The following is a 26482-nucleotide window of genomic DNA, read 5'->3' on the forward strand; positions in this document are numbered from 1 at the left end:
AAAACTTATTTAAAAAATACAATGCCTTCTGCATTTTTGTTTTGCTTTTTCCTCCATTATACCGAAATCGTACCAAACCGTGATGTCTGAACCGAGGTATGAACCGAACCGTGACTTCTGTGTACCGTTCCACCCCTAATACATGTATCTCTCATATAACACTGTGAATAGATTGTAATAGGCTTGTGTGTGGGTTTAGGTGATGAAGTTGAGGAAGTTGGCTCAGCAGATTGCGAACTGCAGACAGTGTCTTGAGCGCTCGAGTGCCCTCATCACACAGGCTGAGCACAGCCTGAAGGAGAACGACCACGCCCGCTTCCTCCAGACGGCCAGGAATGTGGCTGAGAGGTGAGACTGCACACACACACACACACACACACACCAGCACTTCTTACCGCTGCCAGCGTGAAGGCAACTTTCAGCTACTCCACACATTTCCTGGTGCCGCCCCCTCCTTTCAGCTCTGTTGCTTGTGGCTTATATTCACAATAATACAAAATATGCCTTCAGGACTCAATATTTAACAAGATTTGTGCAGCATCAGGTGTGGAGAAAGACTTTGTGGTGTCATGCGTTTTACAAAACTGGGATTTTTCTGGTGCTGTCTGACTGCCATCTATCAAACCTTTGCTATTATAAGCCTTATCATCACCTCTCCAAATGCCTTTCTGGCTTTTTGCAATACTGACTGTTAGGATATTGAGTCAGCTTTCAAATGCTTGCATGTGTTCAAGCGCACATGCCTTACAGTGATACAACAGTGTGTGAGAACAGTCAAATGCACTTCTTGGTAAAAATGCCTGTCTTGGTGAGCAATGCATGTAAACAGTTTGACATATCTGTGCATTAGACAGTGTAAATGCAGCATAATAGACCTGATGCTGGGTGTATAATAATATTAATAAAACAACAATTTTGACAAAAAAAGAAGAACAAAAACTGCTTACTTCTCTTAATGTTTTTGTTGTTGTTCTGTATTTGTGACTGTTTACTTTATATGTACTGTTATATATGTTTATGTATATATATATATATTTGTTATTATTACTATATTTATTATTAATATTTAAACAGGCAGGGTAAACCAAGGAGTATGGTCAATAGCATTTTTGTTTGCTGTAGAATCCTTTTTTTTTTAATCAGGAACCTTAAAATTTCATTGGTTTTAGGTATCCCTACTGACTGTACTGTCTTCTATATTATTTGAATTTGCCGCACACATTTCTCTGCATTTGAGTGCGGCCAGATGCTGTTTATAATTCTGTCACTTTGGGTGAAATCACATCCAGCCTTGCTGCCTGTAAATAGACTGTTGTAAATAGAAACATTTATAAATTAATTACCAGTTACCTCTCTTTCCACCCAGAGTTGCCATGGCCACCGCCTCCTCCCAGGTCCTCATCCCAGACGTCAATCTGAACCAGGCTTTTGACAATTTTGCCCTTGATTTCTCCAGAGAAAAGAAAATCCTGGAAGGACTGGATTACTTGACAGGTAAAATCAGTGAGAAATCTGAAACCACCTTCAGCGAGTGTTTTCCTTGTATCTAGTGCAAAGTTAATGAATACATGGCCAGAATTACATCAGCCATCCTTTTTGCGGAACCAAATCAATACGTCCTGTCTTGACGCTTGCCTTCTTTTCCAGCACCCAACCCTCCCTCTATACGTGAAGAGCTCTGCACAGCCTCTCATGACACCATTACAGTGCACTGGACTTCTGAAGATGAATTCAGCGTCACCTCCTATGAGCTTCAGTACACCATCTACACTGGCCAGACCAACTTCATCAGTGAGTCTAAATACATGCCTTACACAGCACAGGATCTCCCTCTTTTACCATCAATCCCTCATTTACTTTTCAACTGCTTTTGCTTCTATACACAACCTTTACATTAGAGCTTCTAGTATCATCAAGTGACTTTACAAAGGCTGAATAGGAACATTTAGCAATTTTTGTAAAGAAAAAAACAGTATAGCCTAAATATTATAGAAAACGTGACTGTTTTTTTATTTTTTTTATTTCAATGTATTTTATTTATATATATATATATATATATATATATATATATACACTACCTTTCAGAAGTGTGGGATCTGTAAGAATTTTTTGTTTTTTAAAGAATTTCTGTATGCTCACCAAGGCTACATTTATTCAATTTTTCAATCATTCATTGATCAAAATTACAATAAAAGATAAAAAAAAATTATATTTAAATGTATTTTAAAATGTCATTTATTCCTGTAATGACATTACTCCAGACTTCAGTGTCATATGATCCTTCAGAAATCATTCTAATATGCGGATTTGATGCTCAAGAAACATTTATTATTATTAATGTTAAAACATATTTTTGTGGAAATCGTGATAATAATTTTTTCAGGATTCTTTGATGAATAAAAACAATTTTATTTGAAATCGATTGTCACTTTTGATCAATTTAATGTTCTTTCTGAATAAAAGTTTTAATAAAAAAAAAATCTTACAGACTTTTCAACATTTTACTTTTATTTTTATATTATTTGTTACATTTAGCATTTTATTCCATATTTTGCATTATTTTGAAGCACTAAAACTACTGCTATACACCCTTAAAAATTCCAAAGGAATCATAGCATTTTTTTTAACACATACATGTTCCCCCATATCTTTTTCTGCACTTGTAAATAAAAGTCTGGAGTGAAAGAGTTGTTTAATTGCTTGAAGGCCGAGACAGCATTTTCTTCTCTCGCTCTCTCACTCGCAAACCTGCTCCTCCGTTCCCATTCAGCCCGCTTCAGTAAATAACAGTATATTCATTTCAACCACTGATAGTTTAGAAGCCCAGGAACATCCACAGAGCTACCGCAGGCTCCTTAGAGGATACAAACCAACAGACGCAGAAATGGAGAGCAATGCTTTCTTCCCAGACCTTTTTAAAGCATTGCGTCTTTGAATGCGGATGCCTAAATGCTCCAATTCTTAGATGCGTACTCTTCACTCCCATGAGAAGAAATGTAAGCCTTTGCTCATTCATTTTCTCAGCCATTGGCCAAGTCAGGAAAAGTGTCTCTGAAACATACTCCGGCCCCCAGTCAAGATCTATCCGCTTTAGATGGATTTCCTTCTGTGGGGAGCTTCAATCACGTGTAGTTTCAAGGCATTTTTAATGGAATCATATTTTTATATTGTTTTGTTATGGTTTTTCATGTTTGCAGGCCAGTGAAATTGATGGCTTGTTTTATGTTCCCTTTAGCAAAAGCGTATTACATTTCGCAATCATAAAAGCATCATATTAAGGTCTCAGGCTGGATAACATGCAGGATCTTTTTCATAACGATCATTTACTGTGATCCGTCAGTATGCATGCCAGCAGCGTTCTTTTGACATACAAAATAACAGTCATGTGCTATGTAAAAAAAATCAATACTTTTCCCCTGCAATGCACTCGAGTCCAATAATGTGTAATTGCACAGCTGCCATGACTGGAAAGCCAACCTTTCATGATCAATTAAACATGCCTAGAATTCATATGCATCAGCCAAAACAGTTTTTTCTTTGCTTTGTCATTTGGGAAGAGAGTCGTTCGAGGTGCTGTTGAAAGAGCGGCTCAGGTTTATCGTCAGGCCTGGGAAAGTGAGGGCACTGGCCTGGCATCAGCCCTGATGAGATCTGACACGAGCTAATGCTCTTTGCTCCGCTCTCATTGTGACATTGATTGATAGTGATACAAGCCGCCGGACTGGCATGCTAACCTGCGGCAAACAGTATGCAAATGCCGCTGTCCTTGCGGAGGAAACGGGCCACATCACCTAATCTGACGTGCGCACCTCTAGCTCAGGGATGCGTGCCGTGACTCATGGGTAGTTTATAGAAAACGGGAGAGACGTGGATGTTACGAGGGCCAGAAAACATGTGGTCGAACAACTGTAAAGCTGACAGTTGTTGCAAACAGCAATGAGGTCAAACCAGTCTAACAAATGACTATTATGGTCATCTGATTCTGTCTTGTTTTCCTGCAAAACTCATTCATTTGATTATGCGTGTCCTCAAAAAACATAAGCTAAATGTGCTTTGCAACCTTGAAAAACCCAAGAAATCTTGTGTATAGACAAACCCACGCAGAGAGCAGTGAGTGTGTTGACCGTAAGAGAGCTTGTATTAACAGTCAGCTACTACACTGGAAAAAAAATGGGTAGGATTTACTTTAAAACAGTTTTCACTCAGAAATTGCTAGTAAATTTCACAAAAGAAGCGGTACCATGCTGGTGGAATGATCTGCCCACCCTCATCCGGAATGCAGAATCCCTGACAGCATTCAAAAGACAACTGAAAACTCATCTCTTCCGTGAGCACTTAGCATAGCAAAAAAAAAAAAAAAACTCTTTCCTTTTCCTTTAAATCCTTGCTTATCTGGCTTATGCTACTCCGAGCAATGTCTGAACTTTGTATTTTGAGCACTTCTTGCATTGTTTTTGTCTCTTCACGATGACTCGCTTGGTTTAGTCCTCAGTTGTAAGTCGCTTTGGATAAAAGCGTCTGCTAAATGACTAAATGTAAAATGTATGTAAATGTAAAAGAAACAGCAAGTAATTGCAAAGTTATGGCAAGTAACATTGAAATAAACGTGACATTTTAAAGTAGGACTGAAATAGTATTTTACAGCATGTATGTAATTTCAGTTCATCAGAAATTAAAGGGATGCATACTTCTGTGCAACACAAAAAGAATATATTTTAAGATTTAAGTATATACAGTACATATAGTATCTCACAAAAATGAGTACATATCTCACATTTCAGCAAACATTTTAGTATATCTTCTCAAGGGACAATACTATAGAAATTAAACTTGGATATATTTTTGTCATTGTGCTGCTTGTATAGCAGTATATATTTACTGTCCTCTGAAAATAACTCGACATACAGCCATTATTGTCAAAATAGCTGGCAACAAAAGTGAGTACACCCTAAGTGAACATGTCAAAACTGTGTCCAAAGTGTCAATATTTTGTGTGAGCACCATTGTTATCTAGCACTGCCTTAATCCTCCTAGGCATGGAGTTCACCAGAGGACACAGGTTGTTGCTGGGACCCTCTTCCACTCCTCCATAATGACATCTCGGAGCTGCTGGATGTTAGACACATGGCGCCTCTCCACCTTCCGCTTGAGGATGCCCCACAGCACAGGTGCTCAATAGGGTTCAGGTCTGGAGACATACTTGGCCACTCCATCACCTTCAGCTTCCTCAGCAAGGCAGTTGTCATCTTGGCGGTGTGTTTGGGATCGTTATCATGCCGTTCGGCCCAGTTTCTGAAGGGAGGGCATCATGTTCTGCTTCAGAATGTCACAGTACATGTTGGAATCCATGTTTTCCACAATGAAGTGCAGCTCCCCAGTACCAGCAGCACTCATGCAGTCCCAGACCATAATGCTCCCACCACCATGCTTGACTGTAGGCAAGACACAATTTTCTTGGTACTCCTCACGGGGCATCGCCGCACATTCTGGACACCATCTGAGCCAAACAAGTTTATCTTAGTCTCATCAGACCACAGGACATGGTTCCAGTAATTCATGCTCTTGGACAGGTTGCTTTCAGCAAACTGTTTGCGGGCTTTCTTGTGAGGCAGCTTCAGAAGAGGCTTCCTTCTGGGACGACGGCAATGCAGTGTGCGGCGTATGGTCTGAGCACTGACAAGCTGACCTTCCGCTTCTGCAACCTCTAAAGCAATGCTGGCAGCACTCATGTGTCTGTTTTTTAAAGCCAGATTCTGCACCTGACGCAAAGCACGAGGACTCAACTTCTTTGATTGACCCTTGCGAGACCTGATCTGAGTGGAACCCGTCTTGGAAAACCTCTGTATGACCCTGGCCTGTACTGTAACTCAGTTTCAGGGTGTTACCAATCTTCTTATAGCCTAGGCCATCTTTGTGGAGAGCAACAATTCTAATTCTCAAATCCTTAGAGAGTTATTTGCCATGAGGTGCCATGTTGAACATCCAGTGGTCAGTATGAGAGAATTGTACTCAGAGCACAAATTTTAACTGCTCTAATACAAGATACACAAATTTGTATGGTCCTGTCAAGCAGACAAATGCATGAACATGATGAATAGGACATGTGGCTTTGCATGGTTAAACGACGTACAGCTGTTATCACTTAGGGTGTACTCACTTTTGTTGCCAGCTATTTTGACAATAATGGCTGTATGTCGAGTTATTTTCAGAGGACAGTAAATATATTCTGCTATACAAGCAGCACAATGACTACTCTAAAATATATCCAAGTTTCATTTCTATAGTGTTGTCCCTTGAGAAGATATACTAAAATGTTTGCTGAAATAAGAGGGGTGCTCACTTTCGTGAGATACTGTGTATATAAAGACATATATACACACACACATAAATATATTATATATTATATATATACACATATATAAACATAATAATATATAAACACACACATATATTACATAAATACACACTTTTGTTAGATGCGATTAGTCAGCATGGCTTCACTAATATATACAATATATACTGTATTATATTATATTGTCTACAGTCAGTGGATGTCAATAATCACCAAAATGGTTTTGTCCAGTGAGTCCTGATCTTTTATCTACATTTGAATTTGTATCTGTTTATTTATAACTTCTAGATTGCACATATTTCATATTTCATTATATTTTATTCTGGTCTGGTAATGGGTTTAGTGCCGCTGCAGAAAGCTGGTGACCTTTAGCTGTAAAATATATGTTTATTCATTCTCAGAGGTAAGTATTGTTGATTGTGGAGCTCATATGAATTGGTTTTGATGAAAAAAACTGCAATCAGCTCTGACATGTAAGAAAAAGACCTATAAAATCTATTTTAAGGACAAATATTAATAGGAAATATATTGTTTGTTTATTTAAGGTCAAACTAATGTGTTTAGAAGGCCAGCATGAGTATAGAAGGTAGACAGAAACGAGTTTTAGCTTCCTTACTATTTGTTGGTCCAGTACTGCACCTTTAGGAAAAGTTAGACCATTTGTGCAATGGTTTTATATGTCACTAAATCTTCCCTGTCAAATTTTGGAATGACTTTCAGCTGTTTTCACAATGTTTACGAATTAGAAAGGATGTAAATCTACTTATGTAAAGATGTTGCTTAAAGTTGAACGCAGCTTTCTGGTTGATGGACACATTTGTGACATTCTCACAATATTCCTAATATTCATGTCCTGCTTCTATGATTTATCCTCAGCCCTGGTGGTGGATATTGCTCTTCGAAGCAGAGATAATCACAGGACTGGTCAGCCAGGCATTGATTAGGTGTCATATTATGTTTTCTTGATGTCGTTGGCCATCTTGCTGCAGTGTTTCCGTTGCTTTTTGGGGCGTTATTATTTGACAGCGGTTACTGCCAAAGCCTAGGTCTTTGTACCTTAAGATATTCATAAGCTGGGCTTTGGAGAGCCGCCCAAGAATGTGAATGTGAAATGAAGACACAGTCCACAGTGGCCACTGATGAGAAGTGGGACATTGTTGAAGTGAATGTGACCGTATGTTTTTTCTGGGTGTAGGAAAATGCGTTTATGTGGAATCATATCGTATGCACATACATACTCATAATGTACTAGAATTAATTCTTAACTATGTGTCCTATTGGCATTGGTGACATCTAAGCACATGCACAGTCATGGAAACACACACACACACTCACACGCACGCACACAATAGAAGCATCAAAGGCTAGTTTAGATTTGCCGACAGTATTGGGAGCAGCCCCGTTCCAGTCTTGTGTTTTGGCTCCCTTTCATCTGCCAACACACACACACACACACACTCACTTATGCACTGTCTAGGATCCCTATTCACACTGCTTTTTTTTTTAGCCAGTGACACATATCTTCATCTGAACCTCTTTGAAGTCTCTCTCCCTCTGAATGTCAAGCAACAGCAGAGAATTTACAATGTAAGCAGCATATTGTAGTCTGTTATTCTAATTCGATTCATCAAGCAACAACATCAAACGCCTTTTTGTTATGGACATGGATCAAATGACTTTTTTGCTCATGAAAAAATATTAGCGACATGCAGATACTGGAAGAAAATGGTTGACACTATACAAGCTTTGTTTTCTTTTTAATCCAGTGATCATTTACTTGCATACAGATATAATTTGCAATTGCATTTATAAGCAGGCAACAATTCATTAGACATGTATTTTACATTCAGCTGAATGATGCAGTAAATGTCTTTGCTTTCAGCAGGTACAAATATCCATTTCGCAGTTTTCTTTAATGGTGAACGATATGGATTTTTATTAATTGCTAATTCTGATCTAGGAAGCAGGCTGACCAGTGGCTAAATATATTGTTGTTAAGGGTTCAAGCGCGTAGCCGATATTTGTCTGGCACACATTTGGCATACCTTGAGTGGCAATGCCAGTGGTTTTAATGGAAGTGTTGATGTTTCCTAAGGGCATTCTGGGCAAATGGTTCACCATGAGAGACTGGCTTGGGGGGCATCTCTACTTGCCTGAGGCAAACATCCCGAGTCTCTCTCCGAACGTGTGCTATATGTGTTTTCATATCAAACAGAAATAGGCATGCCTTGAATAATGAACTTCATATGTACCATTCCCTTTTTAGAATCACAATGTGTTCAAATATTTATTTGCACGTGGTGATTATTTCACCGGCATCTGTCATTAATGTTGTGCTCTTTCTCTTGCCTTGCAGGTCTGTATAACTCTGTAGATAGCTGGATGATTGTGCCCAATATCAAGCAGAATCACTACACAGTCCATGGCTTGCAGAGCGGCACCCGTTACATCTTTTTCGTCAAGGCTATCAACCAGGCAGGCAGCAGAAACAGTGAACCTGCTCGCCTCAAAACCAACAGTAAGTCCAGCGGATGCAAGGATCAATAGACCTCATGCTAGTGGTCAGTCGATATGGCTTTATCAATAGCTGGTGCCAATATCTAGAAAGTACTATGAATTCTATATCCCCAAAATGAACATTTATTTTACACAACATTAAGCCAACATTTACTCCGAAATATATAGCACTGCAGGGATGATGTATTGTTGTAGGCAACCCAGAAGTTATCATCACCCTTGTTCCCTTGACAATTTTTGGGGGGGATTATTGCAGAAAAGGAGCTCTGTGACTGACAAACGTTTATGATTCTTACATGTATGATAGATAATGTGCAGAAATGAACACAACTTCTATGAATTTTGAAGCCTAAATAAATACAATCAGCAGAAATAAAAAGATAAAGTTTGGCTGTAGACAGACTGCACCACAAACACATGACTTCAGCATCCCCACCATCAAGCTTCTGACAACTCTTTCAGTCTTTATTTAAAATCTATAAGTTGAAAAGTTTGAGTTAGAATAGTTTGCAAGAGCAAAAATATAAACACAACAGGCTGTAAAAGTGGACCAGTGAGTAGATGAGTCGAGAACAATCTACATAAAAGCTTTAAAAATCATTAGTGAGGTATTACTGATGTATTTTATGTTGTAGAATAAAACATGAAATAAAACATCTTGAGCTTGTTTTAACCACAGACCTTATTTCAGGCATTTAACCAAAAAATGTAACCATTTATTTGCATGTACTCAAGATTTGCTCAAAAATATTTGTAAATGGAAAATATGCCCTCTGAACCCCAATTACTAGAGGATCTTGGTAGGGGAGAGTTATGGACTGACACAAATAATCTCAAATGATTGATAATTTGAGCAATAAATCAGGCCAAACACACACTTCAGCACCTCTTAGGTCTTATATCCAGAGTCCTAGTAGATATGGTGGTGGTACATCAGTGTAAATGCAGCAGCTCTGTCATACTCAACCGCTCAATACCTTTATCAGTGTTCTATCTGCGACTAGCACCCGAGCATGCAAATAATGGGAACCATCAGTTAGTTTGGTGTCGAACTGCTGTGTGTGTGCGAGAAAGAGATCTGGGGAAGCCCAGGTCCCTCACCTAAGCTGTCAGACGTTACCCAGCCTTCTCACAGCAAAGAACTCAATCAAGATACGGGGCACCAGGTGACAGCATTCAAATGGGTTATTGCATCAGAGACTCTCAGCGGCCTTGTGGAGGAGTTTGAGAGAGAAATACAGGAATGTCTAGAGGAATTGCAAACATTCCTCTCTCACTCATTTTCATTGTCTGTTTCTACCTCTTGGTCCGCTCCTTTCTCATAGTTCTTCAAGCTTCTGTGAGAATACTGCAGCAGTGTATCTCTCTCTCTCATTCTCTCTCTCTCTCTCTCTCTCTCTCTCTCTCTCTCTCTCTCTCTCTCTCTCTCTCTCTCTCTCGCTTTTCTATCACTCACCAACCAACAGTCTTTTTTGTTACTGTAATAATGCTATTTTAGGCAGCAGTGCCATTAAATGTAATTTTCCCCCAGACACATACAAAGCTCCAGTGTCTGTATTGTGCTGTGAAAGCCTGTCCTATATGTAGGAAAGCATACACTATGTTGCTCTACAGTTCACTGGTGTTGAAACTCGAAATCTAAGCCCTTTCAAATATTTGTGTGTTTTTTTAATTTTTTTCAAGAGAGAAAGGCTTTTTCCCATAATGCATAGGATCATCTAAACTAAAGATGTATGTTATTTTATGATCATCCGTTTCCTAACTTGGCACATTAATTGCTCATTACTAAGTGGAACTTTCTTAGAACTACTTCAAAATTGTGTGTTGATAATATTTGTCAATGTCTCTTGTGCTGACCAAGATGGCATTCATTTGATCAAAAATATAGTGAAACAGTAATATTGTGAAATATTCTTCTATGATTTCATGAAGTTTATGAAATCATTCTAATATGATTTAGTGCTCAAGAAACAATGTTGAAAACAGTTGTGCTGCTTATTATTTTTGTGGAAAACTTGATACCTTTTTTGATGAATAGATTTTTAAAGAATGGCATTTAATTGAAATACAAATCTTTTGGAACATTTTAAATATCTTTACTGTTACTTTTGATCAATTTGAATGCATCCTTGCGGAATAAAAGTATTAATTCCTTTTTTTAAGTCGTACTGATCCCAAACTTTTGAACAGTGCTTCTTAGATAGTGCTGCAATTGGGAAATGTGCCGTTTGAGACTAAGCACTATTTTTCTACTAAATGCTTTGGGAAGCCTAGCCAAAGTATAACTTTCTCTCTGTGTAGTACGGTAGCATTGAAATTCAAAGTAGGAAATTTAAGGCTTGCTGTTTCACCATAGAAGACATTTTAACCCTTGCATTATCAAAGAAAGTCCTTTCCCACAGCTGTGCCTTCTGCCCATCTGCCTATATAAAGAAGGAAACTGTCTTTGGGCCAATTCTATGTTTCACGTTTTCTCTGGCACACGCATGCTTGCCATGCCTACTCGACCGTGAAAGTCCAGACACCTCCCCCCGTCTCAAGAGAAATGCTATTTAAAGACATTTACATAATCTCTTCCTGTTTTATTCAGGAATCCAGAGTGAGCGTGTGCTCAGCCCCCAGTTGAATCCTAGAGCTCAAGCTTGATCATTGACAATTAATTTCTCAGAAGCCTTTAAGTGGCGACTGTAATTTGCAAAGGCAGAGATGATGTAGAAGTGATCGTATCACAGGCCCACTCAATTTTGATATGTACAAAGGCCAAAAATCAGGATTGCTTTAGCTTAAAATGCAGCATTCTTAATTTTTAATGTAATTATTTAATATTAATTAGGCAAGTGGACTGTGTGGTTATATCTTGTATAAGTAATGTTATATCAGTTCAAGTCAAATTTATTTGTATAGGGCTTTTCACAATACACATTGTTTCAGCTTTACAGAAAATCACAATGTTTATAATATATCTTAATATCTTCTTGCCCTGTATTCACAATTAGCAGATTTGAGCTGGGCAATAATATAGTTTTTGCAACGATACAAGCAATCATGCAGTTGAGATATATGTCACCCTACACGTGGATATTGTATGTATGCTGATACATTTGGACATATTTATATATCCAACTTTATATAAAGAGCTGGCCGATAATATAGGCCTAGGTATAATTTGTGACAAAATAAGAAAAATCAAATTGAGATTTGCTATATAATATATAGGCTATCACAGTAAAATACAGTATATTTTGCTGGAAATGCAATCTAAAATGTTTTATATGTTAAACCATGTAATTTTTATTTCTGATAATCCAGTTACAACATTAAATAAAATAAATAAAAATATCATGCATATAATAATTTATTATATATTTTTATATATTAGGGCTGTCAAGCAATTAAATTTTTTATCAAATTAATTACATGATTTGCCAATTAATCAAATTAATTGCACATCAATTGTGGCTGTGTTAAAAGAGAAAAGCATCAAATAGACATTACAAAAAGTATAGAAGCAGAACTGATCTCACCATCATTCGAGTCTTTCTGTGATTACATGAAGAAACTGAAAAAACTGAGCCTGACTAAATCCAGAAGAACTGCGGCAACGTCTCCAAAACGCTTGAAGAAACCTTCCTGCAAAGTTACCTCAAAAAAACAATGTGCAAGTGTACCTGGGAAAAAAAGTACCTCTTTTAAAAGCAAAGGGTGGTCGCGGCAAATATTGATTTGATTTAGTTAATTGAAGTTAATTGATAAATAAAATCAATTTATGACATTATTTTTGAACATTATTTTGGTTTCTCTTGGAGAAGTTGCTGCAGTTCTTCTTGATTTAGTGTGTCTCATGTAATCCCAGATGGACTCGATGATGGTGAGATCAGATCTCCAAAAATACTAACATGCCTAAGACTCTTGCATGTGTATATATATGTAATTTTATTTACTTGATTATTTGGAAATGTACGAACGTACACCAAAAGAAACCCTGAAAAATCATATGAAATAAATAGAATAGAAGCAGTGTGTGCTCCGTCCACTGCGGTCACCCTTCCTCTTATTTACCATCCCTGCTCCTGCTTCTCCATCCCCCAGTCCATCACCAGGGTCTACGTGACTGTTCCTGAAGCACAGCCATGCAGGCTTACAGAGCAACAACGGGAAGACATCAAATGGCTCTTTGCAAGTTGTGTTGAAATGAAAGTTTTTTGTTTTTTTTTCCAGCTGAACTTTGGATGAGATAATATGTTCAAAAGGGATTGCTGAGATCTATAATACAGGCAGCAGCAGGGGTCTGCATACAAACTCAAGTCTGGACACTCTATATTCGAATCTATTTTTTATTAAATGTGTGTGTGTGTGTGTGTGTGTGTGGCCTGGTAAACCCTACGTTATGGGGACAAAATGTCCCCACAAAGATGGCAATATCCGAAATCCTTGTTCGTGTGGGGACATTTTTTGGTCCCCATGAGGAAATCAGCTTATAAATCATACTAAGTGATGTTGTTTGAAAATGTAAAAATGCAGAATGTTTCCTGTGATGGGTAGGTTTAGGGATAGGGGCAGTGTAAGGGAATAGAATATACAGTCTGTACAGTATAAAAATCATTATGTCTATGGAAAGTCCCCATAAAACATGAAAACACAACTGTGTGTGTGTGTGTGTGTGTGTGTGTGTGTGTGTGTGTGTGTGTGTGTGTGTGTGTGTGTGTGTGTGTGTGTGTGTGTGTGTGTGTGTGTGTGTGTGTGTGTTTGTGTGTGTTTGTTTGTTTGTTTGTTTGTGCGTGCGCGTGTATGTGTGTGTAGAGTCACAGCTGTGTTCCTATAGGAGTTTAGTCAGAACTGCCATGGCTGGTGACCGTACATAAAGCCTATATGAGAAATATCACATGACAAGCAGCCCCAAGGGCAGCCATGTTTATTTGTTGTTAAAAGATCTTGGAATAATATTTACTCATCCTGCACAGCATAGACATCACTCAAGCTGTCAGCAGTCAGCCCTCCCCTGAGCACCCCATCCCAAGAGCAGGAGTCCAGCCAAAAGTGAGGTCACACTGTGTGTAATGTGTATGTATGTATATAAAGTAAAAACTTTCTCGTGTGTAATGTGTATGTATGTATATAAAGTAAAAACTTTCTCATTTAAGGTTCTGAAAAATGCTGCAGTACACTTTTTAATGGCATGGCCCCAGCTGACACTGCAAATTATGTTGTTGTCACATTTTAGTGCATTACAAATAAACCTTTGAATATATGTGACAGGTGTCAGCGTCTGACTGCAGCTGTCATAAATCTAGTTGTTCTCACTCAGCGCTGTTCATTTTTGCTCATATACAGTGGGGAGAACAAGTATTTGATACACTGCCGATATTGCAGGTTTTCCACTTGTCACTTACAAAGCATGTAGAAGTCTGTAATTTTTATCATAGGTACTCTTCAACTGTGAGTGACAGAATCTAAAACAAAATCCAGAAAATCACATTGTATGATTTTTAAGTAATTCATTTGCATTTTATTGCATGACATAAGTATTTGATCACCTACCAACCAGTAAGAATTCCGTCTCTCACAGACCTGTTAGTTTCTCTTTAAGAAGCCCTCCTGTTCTCCACTCATTACCTGTATTAACTGCACCTGTTTGAACCCGTTACCTGTATAAAAGACACCTGTCCACGCACTCAATCAAACAGACTCCAACCTCTCCACAATGGCCAAGACCAGAGAGCTGTGTAAGGACATCAGATAAAATTGTAGACCTGCAAAAGGCTGGGATGGGCTACTGGACAATAGGCAAGCAGCTTGGTGAGAAGGCAACAACAGTTGGCGCAATCATCAGAAAATGGAAGAGGTTCAAGATGACGGTCAATCTCCCTCGGTCTGGGGCTCCATGCAAGATCTCACCTCGTGGGGCATCAATGATCATGAGGAAGGTGAGGGATCAGCCCAGATCTACATGGCAGGACCTGGTCAATGACCTGAAGAGAGCTGGGACCACAGTCTCAAAGAAAACCATTAGTAACACACTGCGCCGTCAAGGATAAAAATCCTTTAGCGCACGCAAGGTCCCCCTGCTCAAGCCAGCGCATGTCCAGGCCCGTCTGAAGTTTGCCAATGACCATCTGGATGATCCAGAGGAGGAATGTGAGAAGGTCATGTGGTCTGATGAGACAAAAATAGAGCTTTTTCGTCTAAACTCCACTCGCCGTGTTTGGAGGAAGAAGGATGAGTACAACCCCAAGAACACCATCCCAACCGTGAAGCATGGAGGTGGAAACATCATTCTTTGGGGATGCTTTTCTGCAAAGGGGACAGGACGACTGCACCATATTGATGGGAGGATGGATAGGGCCATGTGTCGCAAGATCTTGGCCAACAACCTCCTTCCCTCAGTAAGACCATTGAAGATGGGTTGTGGCTGGGTCTTCCAGCATGACAACGACCCGAAACGCACAGCCAGGGCAATTAAGGAGTGGCTCCGTAAGAAGCATCTCAAGGTCCTGGAGTGGCTTAGCCAGTCTCCAGACCTGAACCCAATAGAAAGTCCGTATTGCCCAGCGACAGCCCCGAAAACCTAAAGGATCTGGAGAAGATCTGTATGGAGTAGTGGGCCAAAATCCCTGCTGCAGTGTGTGCAAACCTGGTCAAGAACTACAGGAAACGTATGAACTCTGTAATTGCAAACAAAGGTTTCTGTACCAAATATTAAGGTCTGCTTTTCTGATGTATCAAATGCTTATGTCATGTAATAAAATGCAAATGAATTACTTAAAAATCATACAATCCAATTTTCTGGATTTTTGTTTTAGATTCCGTCACTCACAGTTGAAGAGTACCTATGATAAAAATTACAGACTTCTACATGCTTTGTAAGTGGGAAACCCTGCAAAATTGGCAGGGTATCAAATACTTGTTCTCTCCACTGTGTATATATATATATACAGTATATATATATATACACTACCGTTCAAAAGTTTGGGGTCGGTACGATTTTAAATACTTTTAAAAGAATTCTCTTCTGCTAACCATGGCTGCGCTTATTTGATTAAAAATACAACAAAAATCAGTTATAGTATTAAATATTATTCCAGTGTAAATAAGCTGTTTTCTGTGTAAATATATAGTAAAGTGTAATTTATTCCTGTGATTAAAGCTGAATTTTCAGCATCACCAGTGTCAGTGTCTTCAGTGTCAAATGATCCTTCACAAATCAGTATAATATGAGGATTTGATACTCAAGAAACATTTATTATTATTATCAATGTTGAAACAGTTGTTGGTCTGTCAGTTGTACAGTTTTTTTTTTTTTTTAGGATTCTTTGATGAAAAGGAAGTTCAAAAGACCTTTGTAACATTATAAATGTCTTTACTGTCACTTTCGATCAAATTAATTATTCCTTGATAAATAAAAGTATTGATATCTTTCCTCCAAAAAATAAAAATAAAATTCTCACTGACCCCAAACTTTTGAACGGTAGTGTATATACACACCGTCGTGCAAAAGAAAGTCCACCTTTTGAATTCTATGGTTTTACGGGTAAGGACATAATAAGAAATCATCGGCCTTGGCAGATCTTAAAACGAGGTAAATACAACGTTAGATGAACAACAACACATGACAGATTACACCATGTCATTATTTATTTTACAAAAACTAGGCTAAAATGGAAAAGCCATGTGTGACAAAGTTAAGTTCACCGTTTACTGCTTCCATAGGAATTGAGAGGGAAAGTAGCAGTCAATGTCTTTGATTATTTGATCATCAGTGAGGGTGACCAACTTTATAAAAGCAGAATTTTTGGCAGTTTGCTGGTCTTGAGCATTCAGGTGTGTGTTAACACAATGCTAAGGAGGAAAGACATCAGCAGTGGTCTTAGAGAAGCAATTGTTGCTGCCCATCAATCTAGCAAGGGTTACAAGGCCATTTCCAAACCATTTGAAGTACATTATTCTACAGTAAATTTTCACAAGTGGAAAACACTCAAGACAGTTGCCAATCTTCCTAGGAGTGGACCTCCCAGCAAATTCACCACAAGGTCAGATCGTGCAATGCTCAGAGAAATCGCAAAACACCCAAGAGCTACACCTCAGACACTACAGGCCTCAGTTAACATGTTAAAAAATAAGAAAAAGACAGGACAAGTATGGCTTGTTTGGAAGGGTTGCCAGAAAGAAAGAAAAAGGCAGCACTACTTCTCTCTTCTCTCTAAAAAAGAACATGGCAGCACGGCTTAGGTTTGCAAAGAACATGGAATATTCCAAAAACAAAATCCCAATGTTCAGTATAATTTCTAAATATATGCTTTTTTTTAGTACTCGTTTTTAAATAAAAATGATACAATAAAGACACCTGCACTTTGTTCAGACACCTGCACTACACAATTATGCCATTTTACTCCTTTTTGTCTTGAAAGGTTCATCAGTTTTAAATAGAAGGCAATTAGCATTTTATGGGATTCTCGCTTGTAGTGTGTGTGTGTGTGTGTGTGTGTGTGTGTGTGTGTGTGTGTGTGTGTGTGTGTGTGTGTGTGTGTGTGTGTGTGTGTGTGTGTGTGTGTGTGTGTGTGTGTGTGTGTGTGTGTGTGTGTGTGTGTGTGTGTTGTGTGTGTGCACATGCATCGCTTTTCCTAGTGCCCTCAAACACATGCTGTAAAATGGCATGACTGCACGAGTGTTGAGAATGGCTGCGCTCACAGCGATAAGCAGTTCAAAGACAAGAGCGTGTTAATGTAATTGGCTTCCAGCAGCATGTTGCCAGAACCTTTCATATCTGGGTGCAGTAAACCTCACTCTGGGTTGAGATGATTGGTTTGTGGGCAGGGACACAGCGCAGCTGATTGTTTTGCTGCATTGTCAGTCATTACGCTGGGGATGGGAAGATTTAGACGTGCCAAAGTTAAATGTCGGGTCTGCGGGGTCACCTCTTCTTTTCAAGAAATATAAAACTCAAATCATATACTTGATTCTGTCTGTCTTTCACTCTCGCACACACACACATTGCCTTTCATCACAACCGCTCATCTCTTAATTAACCAGAAGAGCTAAAACTGATATTTAACAAATTGCATGAATTGGGAAATTCCAGCAGACCAGTGAGAGTTTCTCCTCACCCATCTCTATTCTCTCTGCTCATCAGGTCAGCCTTTCAAACTGGACCCCAAAACGGCCCATAAGAAGCTGCGCCTCTCCAATGACTGTCTGACAATGGAGAAGGATGAAAGCTCCCTAAAGAAGAGTCACACTCCGGAACGCTTCAGTGGAACCGGATCCTACGGTGCCGCTGGCAACGTCTTCATCGACAGTGGTTGCCATTACTGGGAGGTTTTACTGGGAGCCTCCACGTGGTAAGTGATTTCGGATTTTACAAGCTTGTAACATATGTAACTATTACCTTAAGAGGATGTTTTGGTTGTACTTGTATACCACTTCAGTCAGTTTGACACTTTCCATAGATAATTCCATAAAATTTGCTATAAACTAGAATTTTCACTTGGTGTATTAAAAAACAATTAAACAGTGTTGTAGTCGAGACCAGCTCACTCGAGTCCGAGTCGAGACCGAGACCATAGAGGGTCGAGTCCGAGTCGAGACCGAGACCATAGAGGGTCGAGTCCAAGTCGAGACCGAGACCATAGAGGGTCGAGTCCGAGTCGAGACCGAGACCATAGAGGGTCGAGTCCGAGTCGAGACCGAGACCATAGAGGGTCGAGTCCGAGTCGAGACCGAGACCATAGAGGGTCGAGTCCGAGTCGAGACCGAGACCATAGAGGGTCGAGTCCGAGTCGAGACCGAGACCATAGAGGGTCGAGTCCGAGTCGAGACCGAGACCATAGAGGGTCGAGTCCGAGTCGAGACCGAGACCATAGAGGGTCGAGTCCAAGTCGAGACCGAGACCATAGAGGGGTCGAGACCGAGACCATAGAGGGTCGAGTCCAAGTCGAGACAGAGACCATAGAGGGTCGAGTCCAAGTCGAGACCGAGACCATAGAGGGTCGAGTCCAAGTCGAGACCGAGACCATAGAGGGTTGTACTTGTATACCACTTCAGTCAGTTTGACACTTTCCATAGATAATTCCATAAAATTTGCTATAAACTAGAATTTTCACTTGGTGTATTAAAAAACAATTAAACAGTGTTGTAGTCGAGACCAGCTCACTCGAGACCGAGACCATAGAGGGTCGAGTCCGAGTCGAGACCGAGACCATAGAGGGTCGAGTCCGAGTCGAGACCGAGACCATAGAGGGTCGAGTCTGAGTCGAGACCGAGACCATAGAGGGTCGAGTCCGAGTCGAGACCGAGACCATAGAGGGTCGAGTCCGAGTCGAGACCGAGACCATAGAGGATCGAGTCCGAGTCGAGACCGAGACCATAGAGGGTCGAGTCCGAGTCGAGACCGAGACCATAGAGGGTCGAGTCCGAGTCGAGACCGAGACCATAGAGGGTCGAGTCCAAGTCGAGACCGAGACCATAGAGGGGTCGAGACCGAGACCATAGAGGGGTCGAGACCGAGACCATAGAGGGTCGAGTCCAAGTCGAGACCGAGACCATAGAGGGTCGAGTCCAAGTCGAGACCGAGACCATAGAGGGTCGAGTCCAAGTCGAGACCGAGACCATAGAGGGTTGAGTCCGAATCGAGACCGAGACCGTAGAGGGTCGAGTCCGAGTCGAGACCGAGACCATAGATGGTCGAGTCCGAGTCGAGACCGAGACCATAGAGGGTCGAGTCCAAGTCGCGACCGAGACCATAGAGGGTCGAGTCCAAGTCGAGACCGAGACCATAGAGGGTCGAGTCCAAGTCGAGACCGAGACCATAGAGGGTCGAGTCCGAGACCGAGACCATAGAGGGTCGAGTCCAAGTCGAGACCGAGACCATAGAGGGTCGAGTCCGAGTCAAGACCGAGACCGTAGAGGGTCGAGTCCGAGTCGAGACCGAGACCATAGATGGTCGAGTCCGAGTCGAGACCGAGACCATAGAGGGTCGAGACCGAGACCATAGAGGGTCGAGTCCGAGTCGAGACCGAGACCAAAGAGAGTCGAGTCCGAGTCGAGACCGAGACCAGAGAGGTTGGATAACCTAAGGTTGGGTCTGAAACCAGACCTAAAGATGTCTTCAAGAATATGTAAAATATTTGGTGGTAACAATAAAATTGGCACCATACTCAAACAGTAAATCAAATATACCATGGAATCATACACTGTAATGGTAAAAAGGCCACATAGCGGTGTAAAGGTAATTTTATTAAAATTATGACACAATTATTACAATCAGTTAGTGCTCTTACACATAACATTACTGCACACGAATTCTGTGTGGCTCTTATATGCAAATTGAATTATGGATGATAAGGCAGACATTTTCAATACATAGTTGAGCTAGAGGCCACATCACATCTGACCTGGGTCCTGCTACATTTGCGCGCCGCGAACGTTACGGTGTGTTCACACCGAACGCGAATAGAGCATCAAATACGCGTCTATCGCGTCTAGTTAGACGCTTGAACATTCGGTCAAGTTCAAATTTTTCAACTTGAGCGGAAGACATTCGCGGCAAACGCATCGCCCAATTCGCGTCATTCGCAACGCCCGGCGCGAATGATGCGCCTATTCGCGTCTTTACATTGACTTTGTATGTAATCTACTCGCGCAAATAATTAAATTCGCGTTCGGTGTGAACACACCATTAGTCTCAAGTCATGCGCAGTTGCGCACAAGAAAGTCAGCAATCATTGGACGTTTCAATCAAACAACAATTTAAAGAAATATTAACATACAGTAGCCTAATAATCATGACATATTTTGAATGGGTCTCGAGTGGATTCGGGAAGAAGTCTGAGTCCTAATATGTTCGAGTACGAGTCAATTCCGAGTCAAAATGCACACGAGTCCATGACAAGACCGAGACCATTAAAATATGGTTTCGAGACCGAGTCCGAGACCGAGTCCGAGTCTCGAGTACACAACACTGCAATTAAATATAAGTTAAGATATGGGAACCTGGGTCCCCTACACAGAAGGTGTCCCCTACACAAAAGTAAATAAAAAACATATTAATAGAATAAGAAGTCTTACACATATAAAGTGTACTACTAAGGAAGCTTTCACACTGTGCATGTTTGCTGCAGTCCAAACATTTTGTGTTTTTTTTATTTGTATTAATTTGGTGCTGTTATGCACAGCAGAGTGAACGACACTTGGATCCACTGTATGTGCGGCACATAAAGGCAGATTTCTGCTTCTTGCAAGCAAACACTTTTGAGGAGAAGGCTGATTGCAAGCCATTCATTTGCCCCTCTTAACTACACGCTTACTCTCGCTCATATCCAAGGTGTTTTCTTGAACTAATGCCGTCAGGGCTTGACATTATTTCAGCAGTGGCATGTAACACAGTCACTCCTACTAGCCACTTTGGCGGTGGCTTGAATTTTATGTATTATATATATATATATATTTTTATTGTAGTCTTTCAAAAAGGCATCTGAAATAATAAACTAAGTGCACCGTAGTGTTGTTAAAAATCTAGATTTGTTGATACAGATCATCGATACTGAAATATCTGAAATGCTTCCAATACTAATTGTTTGCAGAATGGATACACAATACAAGCTGCGCTTTCTCGCTCTCTCATGATCCCTCCGAAAGCGAGTTGACACACAAACCCTCCTCCCCTCACTCACTCCTTTCATTCGCTCCGATGAATATTGTTGATTACAAGGCTTGAATTTCCAATATTTTACTCATTCCTGTAGATTTTGTGCTCACACCCAAAGTGTGTGCACATAAAGCCGCATGTCAGTACTAAATTGAGTTACTTTTTGCTGCTTATTCCACTAAAACAGTCAAATACACACAAAATAATGTCAAAATGCCTGTCTTGGTGAGTATTCACGTAAACACAGTCAGTTATGTTTAAAGTGAAGGTAAACAGTTGAGAAAGAAAACGTGTAACATTGTAACGGATCTGAGCGTCACGTCTTAAATTGACTGCAGCCTAATATACCTGCTGCCAAATGATGATATAATATTTAAAATATCTATATGGCTTTCCCCATGGTATCGATGTCAAAATTGTGGCTAGTGAAAATGCTGAATGGCTGGTAACTTTGGAAAACCACTGGCCACAGTAGCTTGTGAGCAAAAAAAGTTAATGCCAAAACACATGTGCAGGCTACTTTACTTCCTGAACAAGTGCACAACCAAGTTGCTTTCACATTCACGCAAATCGTGCCACAGTTCCAGTGCAACTGAACTTAGACCAGTTCCTACAGGTAGTGTCGGGTTCTGTACCCCGGTGTGCTTCCGCATCCTCATGGCGGCTTTCACATTACCAATTTTTCCATGAGAATCGTGCTCTGTTTCGAATAAAAACTGTATTCGAATATAATACGAATGTAGTATATAGTTAAACACCGGGAATGACGGCTACATAGTGTTTGCACGTGTCTCGACCGTTACAAATAAAGCCACAATAACCTCGTGGAGCGAACTTGTCAATCATCTTGATGGATGACGCAGAGGAAACTGACTAATAAGAGGACAGTAAGTTGTACTCGCATGTGACTTGCATAAACACATTTTGGTACGCTTTGAAAGCGAACCGAACCAAGAAGAAACGTTTCGGAACAAAACAAATGATCTATAGGTGTGTAAACGCCCTAAACTGTCAGTATGAAAACCCCTTAAAAAAGTTTTGTTAAAAACTGTTTCTTTATTCCTAAGGCACCAAGTGAGCTAGGACAACCACCCTAAAAAAAAGTCTATCAAATGACAGCATTCTACATCTATTTCCTCTTTCAGGTATGCGCTTGGTGTGGCCTACAAGTCAGCACCCAAAAACGAATGGAGCGGTAAAAACTCATCGTCATGGGTTTTCTCACGCTGCAACAACAACTTCCTGGTGCGGCACAACAACAAGGAGTCCATAGTGGAGGCTTCGCTTCAGCTGCGCAGGGTGGGAGTGCTGCTGGACTACGACAACAACGCCCTGTCCTTCTACGATGCCATGAACTCTCAGCACATATACACCTTTGACATTTCCTTCCTGCTTCCAGTGGCACCAACCTTCATGATCTGGAACAAATCGTTGATGATCATGTCAGGGCTGCCCGTGCCTGACTTCGTGGACTGCAGCGAGCAGCAGGAGGGTATCTGTCGCCAACAGGATTCGCCCTATGTGTCTGGAATGAAGAGCTGCCACTGAGGCATCATGGGAGCTGATTATTCCAGAAGGTTTCCTTGCCCCTCTTCTTTTCCTGGTTTTCACAGCTGGGTTGAAGTTGGACCTTTAGTTGTTCCTGATAGTTCTAGTCACATAAATGAGCGGCTAGTGAGTGAATTATGAGCTCTCAGATTTAAAGAGCTGAAATGGGGGAAATTAAATTGTAAATTATTGATGATGAAACGTCAGTTTGCTTTTTGTCAGTTTTAATGTATCCCTAAAAGCACTTTTTAGAGTTGAATTTGTTGCCCCTGTGTATAAAAAGACTTGCTAACTTGCGACAGGGTTGGACTTCCTTTTGGACAGGAATATAATGGATTATATTAGGATGACAGATTGGTGTTTCTATTAAGGGTTGCATTTATTATCTGATGGGTCTATAACACTCTTTTCATATTCAGGGAAAAAAGATGATTCTTTGGTTTAAAAAATGTCTGGAGATAATGGCATGATATGTATTTCCTCTGTGATTTGTTCTCACTATCTCAGTTTCTGTTTTCTTTTTTGTTTTGTTTTTGTGAAAAGCATGAGGCACAAGTTTCCCCAGGTGTTTTTAACATGTATCTTTAATAATTGATATATGATGATGTACCACAAAATCCCATCCGTGGAGTTGTTTGTCCATTGACACGCATTCAGACGCCATCAGGAACTGATGACCATAGTGCACATACAGTATATCACACGTCCATTCATTCAGAAATATTTGAAAGATCATTTTGTTTCATCAGTTTAAGATTTGTAATGATCCTTCAAAGCAAATACAGTTTAGTGGATTTATTTTCTCAATGGCTGTGATGAATCGTACATGATCATCCACATGTCCAGGGCTGTAATAAGGACACCCGGTTCTGGGTTCAGATAAAGACAATCACTTGAGCTAGTGCAGGCAAAAAACTTTTTAAAAAAAAATCAAGTGTGTAGCAAGAGATCTTTGCAATAGCATGCTAAACTTGAGATACTTCCCTGAAAAAGTGGTTTGTATGCATTCGGTCCATTGTAAATATCCAGATTTGCACTACTGACGCCACTGTCCTGCTGCAGTTTTTGCTTTCTGTCAGTGGGGTTTTCCTCTTTGCTCTGCTGAATGTACATGATTGCTTTGATTCTTTTTATCTTTCTGAATGAAAGCACAGAGCATTACCATCAGATCCACTTTGAAAGCACAGGAAGTATGTGGGTCCTCCTGGTACATCTTGAGAGCTTGACATCCTCTACAAAAATATAGAGGGGATTCACTAAGAACAAGTTGCGTGCACTGATAGCATCGTTATTTGTGTAGGATAAGGACACAAAAAAGATGTTTATTCAAAACAATCTCATAGAAGTTCCTAACTATTTTATATTTTGGCAATATTGGTGACTAATTCGTATAATTTCATGTGTTTTCGTATTTTCGCCTCACTGCAGGTTATGTTTCGAGGTGGGGTTAGGGGTGGACCTTCATGATATTTTTAATATTTTTTTTTTTTTTTTTTTTTTTTATCATACGTTTCCGTACAGATCGCATTGTATGAATTCATACGAAATCACCACCTTGTAAAATCGTTTTCTCATGAGATCAGGTCGCATTTACGTCACTCCCAACTGTTTTTCCAGCATCATCCTTCTCAGCATCGAGACGCCATGAACGTGCACTCATGAGTTGTTTCAAAGTTTAATCTGTGGCTGAATCGTGCGTTAATGGTGTAGTTGAGCAATAAAGAACAGGCATGGCTTTTGTTAGCATTTATTATGATTTCTGGCCAATTGCATTTAGTTCTTGAGATGGGACTAGGGGCCTCATTTCTAAAACGTGCGTACGCACAGATTTGAACTTACAGTGTGTGAACGCTAAAATCCACTCCAACGTTCATATTTGTAAAAACGGTCTTTGACGTGGAAAAGTGCTTAGCGTAGCAGACGTACACACTTTTCCTTGTGGCAGATAGTCGGAGAACTGCAGGTATTTGGAAATCTAAGCACTTCTTGCCTCCCGCGGTTCTCAAGTAAAGGATTTGGACGTTGACTGGTTCTCTTTTATATGTTAATAACATTAGGTGCTGTTTACAAAGCGGAGATCAGAAACCATTCAGCTGCGCACAATTTCAAGATTTTTTGCGATTTATGAATTTAACTTCTGGTAGAGAGGCGTTCACACGTTTTTTTGTGTGTAGGCCTACATTCGTTCTCTGAATCACACGTACACACATTTGAGGAATTATCGTAAGATCAAACGTAGGATGGTTTCTACGCAACATTTTATAAATGAGGCTCTAGGTCACAAACCCAATTTCTACTTGATCATTTTGTTCTTAAATCCACTTTGTCTTGGTCTCGGGCAATAAATAAATAGACAGACAGCATAATGAGACACTTTTTAGACTGATGGAGTTCTACAATGCTGAAAGTGCAAACAGTAGGCCTATGAGAGATGTGTGTGACACAGCGACGTCAAATCATTATCAGTGTGTTTCCTGTATGAGCACAAACCTGAGATGTCCACTACTGCACTGTCCCTCCCTCTGAGTCTCTCTCAGTTCATTCAGTCACACTGTTGTCAGTTCTGTTGACACTGTTAATGCAGCAGCCGCTGTCACATGTCTTGGTCTTACATTCTCGAGTGCAACCCTGCATGCTAAAAAGAGCAAGATGACATGTATTGCAGGAAGTCTTTAACAGCTCTGCGTATCATTAGTAGTGATAGCCATAGGCAAATCTTGAGGAATTGTTTTGAGATTTGCAGGTCAGGTCACTAATCATGCAAAAGCTCAATTTCTGGCTTTTCAGGGGCTAAAAGATGAGAAGCTTGAAATGCGAGTCGATCTCTGATCTAGTTTGATCCACATGATCTATTTGTTCAAGTGCGATTCACCGGGTCACTGCATGACGATCTGGTCCGGCTCGAAGCATTTCCTGTGATATTCTCTGCTGTTTTATATAAACATTTTTTATTGGAAATGTCCAGGAAAGATATTGTTATGGCATATCAGGTTTCTAGTTATAGCCGTGCTTCTCTTTGCATTTAAGACTAATTAACTAATTACATTTGTTTTCAAGCAATTGTTTTTACATTTCTGAACAAAAAATGAAAGAACCGAATCCTCTTCTTTGATATTTCAGTCTTTATTATGTGCTCAAGCAGCTGTGTGTTCATCAACATAATGCTCCTGTTTCAATAGATATAACTTAGCAAAAAAAAAAGAATGTAAATCATAGGAGGAAATATATATTATATAAAAATTGTATAATATACAAAAAAAAAAGTATATATATGAACTATTGTTATTTATGTGAGTCCAAATAAAAGTCTGATCCCAAATGCGTGTATTGTTGCATCATTGTCCTATTTTTCCGAACATTGTGTTGTAGGAGGAGGTTAGTAAAGGCCCATAAGGTTATGAGCAAGAGCAGATGCACACAGTCAT

At 40.0% G+C, this 26482-nt stretch overlaps 1 protein-coding gene across 5 annotated transcripts in view; it reads left to right on the forward strand.

Moving 5' to 3' along the window:
- Positions 1-23339, forward strand: part of mid2 (midline 2) — a 117368-nt gene extending 94029 nt beyond the window's left edge. For all 5 annotated transcript variants that reach the window (XM_056240307.1, XM_056240306.1, XM_056240304.1 and 2 more), the window contains 6 exons: positions 200-348; positions 1367-1494; positions 1648-1791; positions 8709-8870; positions 17997-18204; positions 22655-23339. In XM_056240307.1, coding sequence (XP_056096282.1) covers positions 200-348; positions 1367-1494; positions 1648-1791; positions 8709-8870; positions 17997-18204; positions 22655-23057 — 1194 coding nt within the window. In that variant the 3' untranslated portion in view covers positions 23058-23339. The remainder of the gene's footprint in view (positions 1-199; positions 349-1366; positions 1495-1647; positions 1792-8708; positions 8871-17996; positions 18205-22654) is intronic.
- The last annotated feature ends 3143 nt before the right edge of the window (positions 23340-26482 follow it).

This window comes from Rhinichthys klamathensis, unplaced genomic scaffold (assembly GCF_029890125.1).
Source record: "Rhinichthys klamathensis goyatoka isolate OS25496 unplaced genomic scaffold, OSU_Roscu_1.1 h1tg000591l_1, whole genome shotgun sequence".
Classification (NCBI taxonomy): Eukaryota; Metazoa; Chordata; class Actinopteri; order Cypriniformes; family Leuciscidae; genus Rhinichthys; species Rhinichthys klamathensis.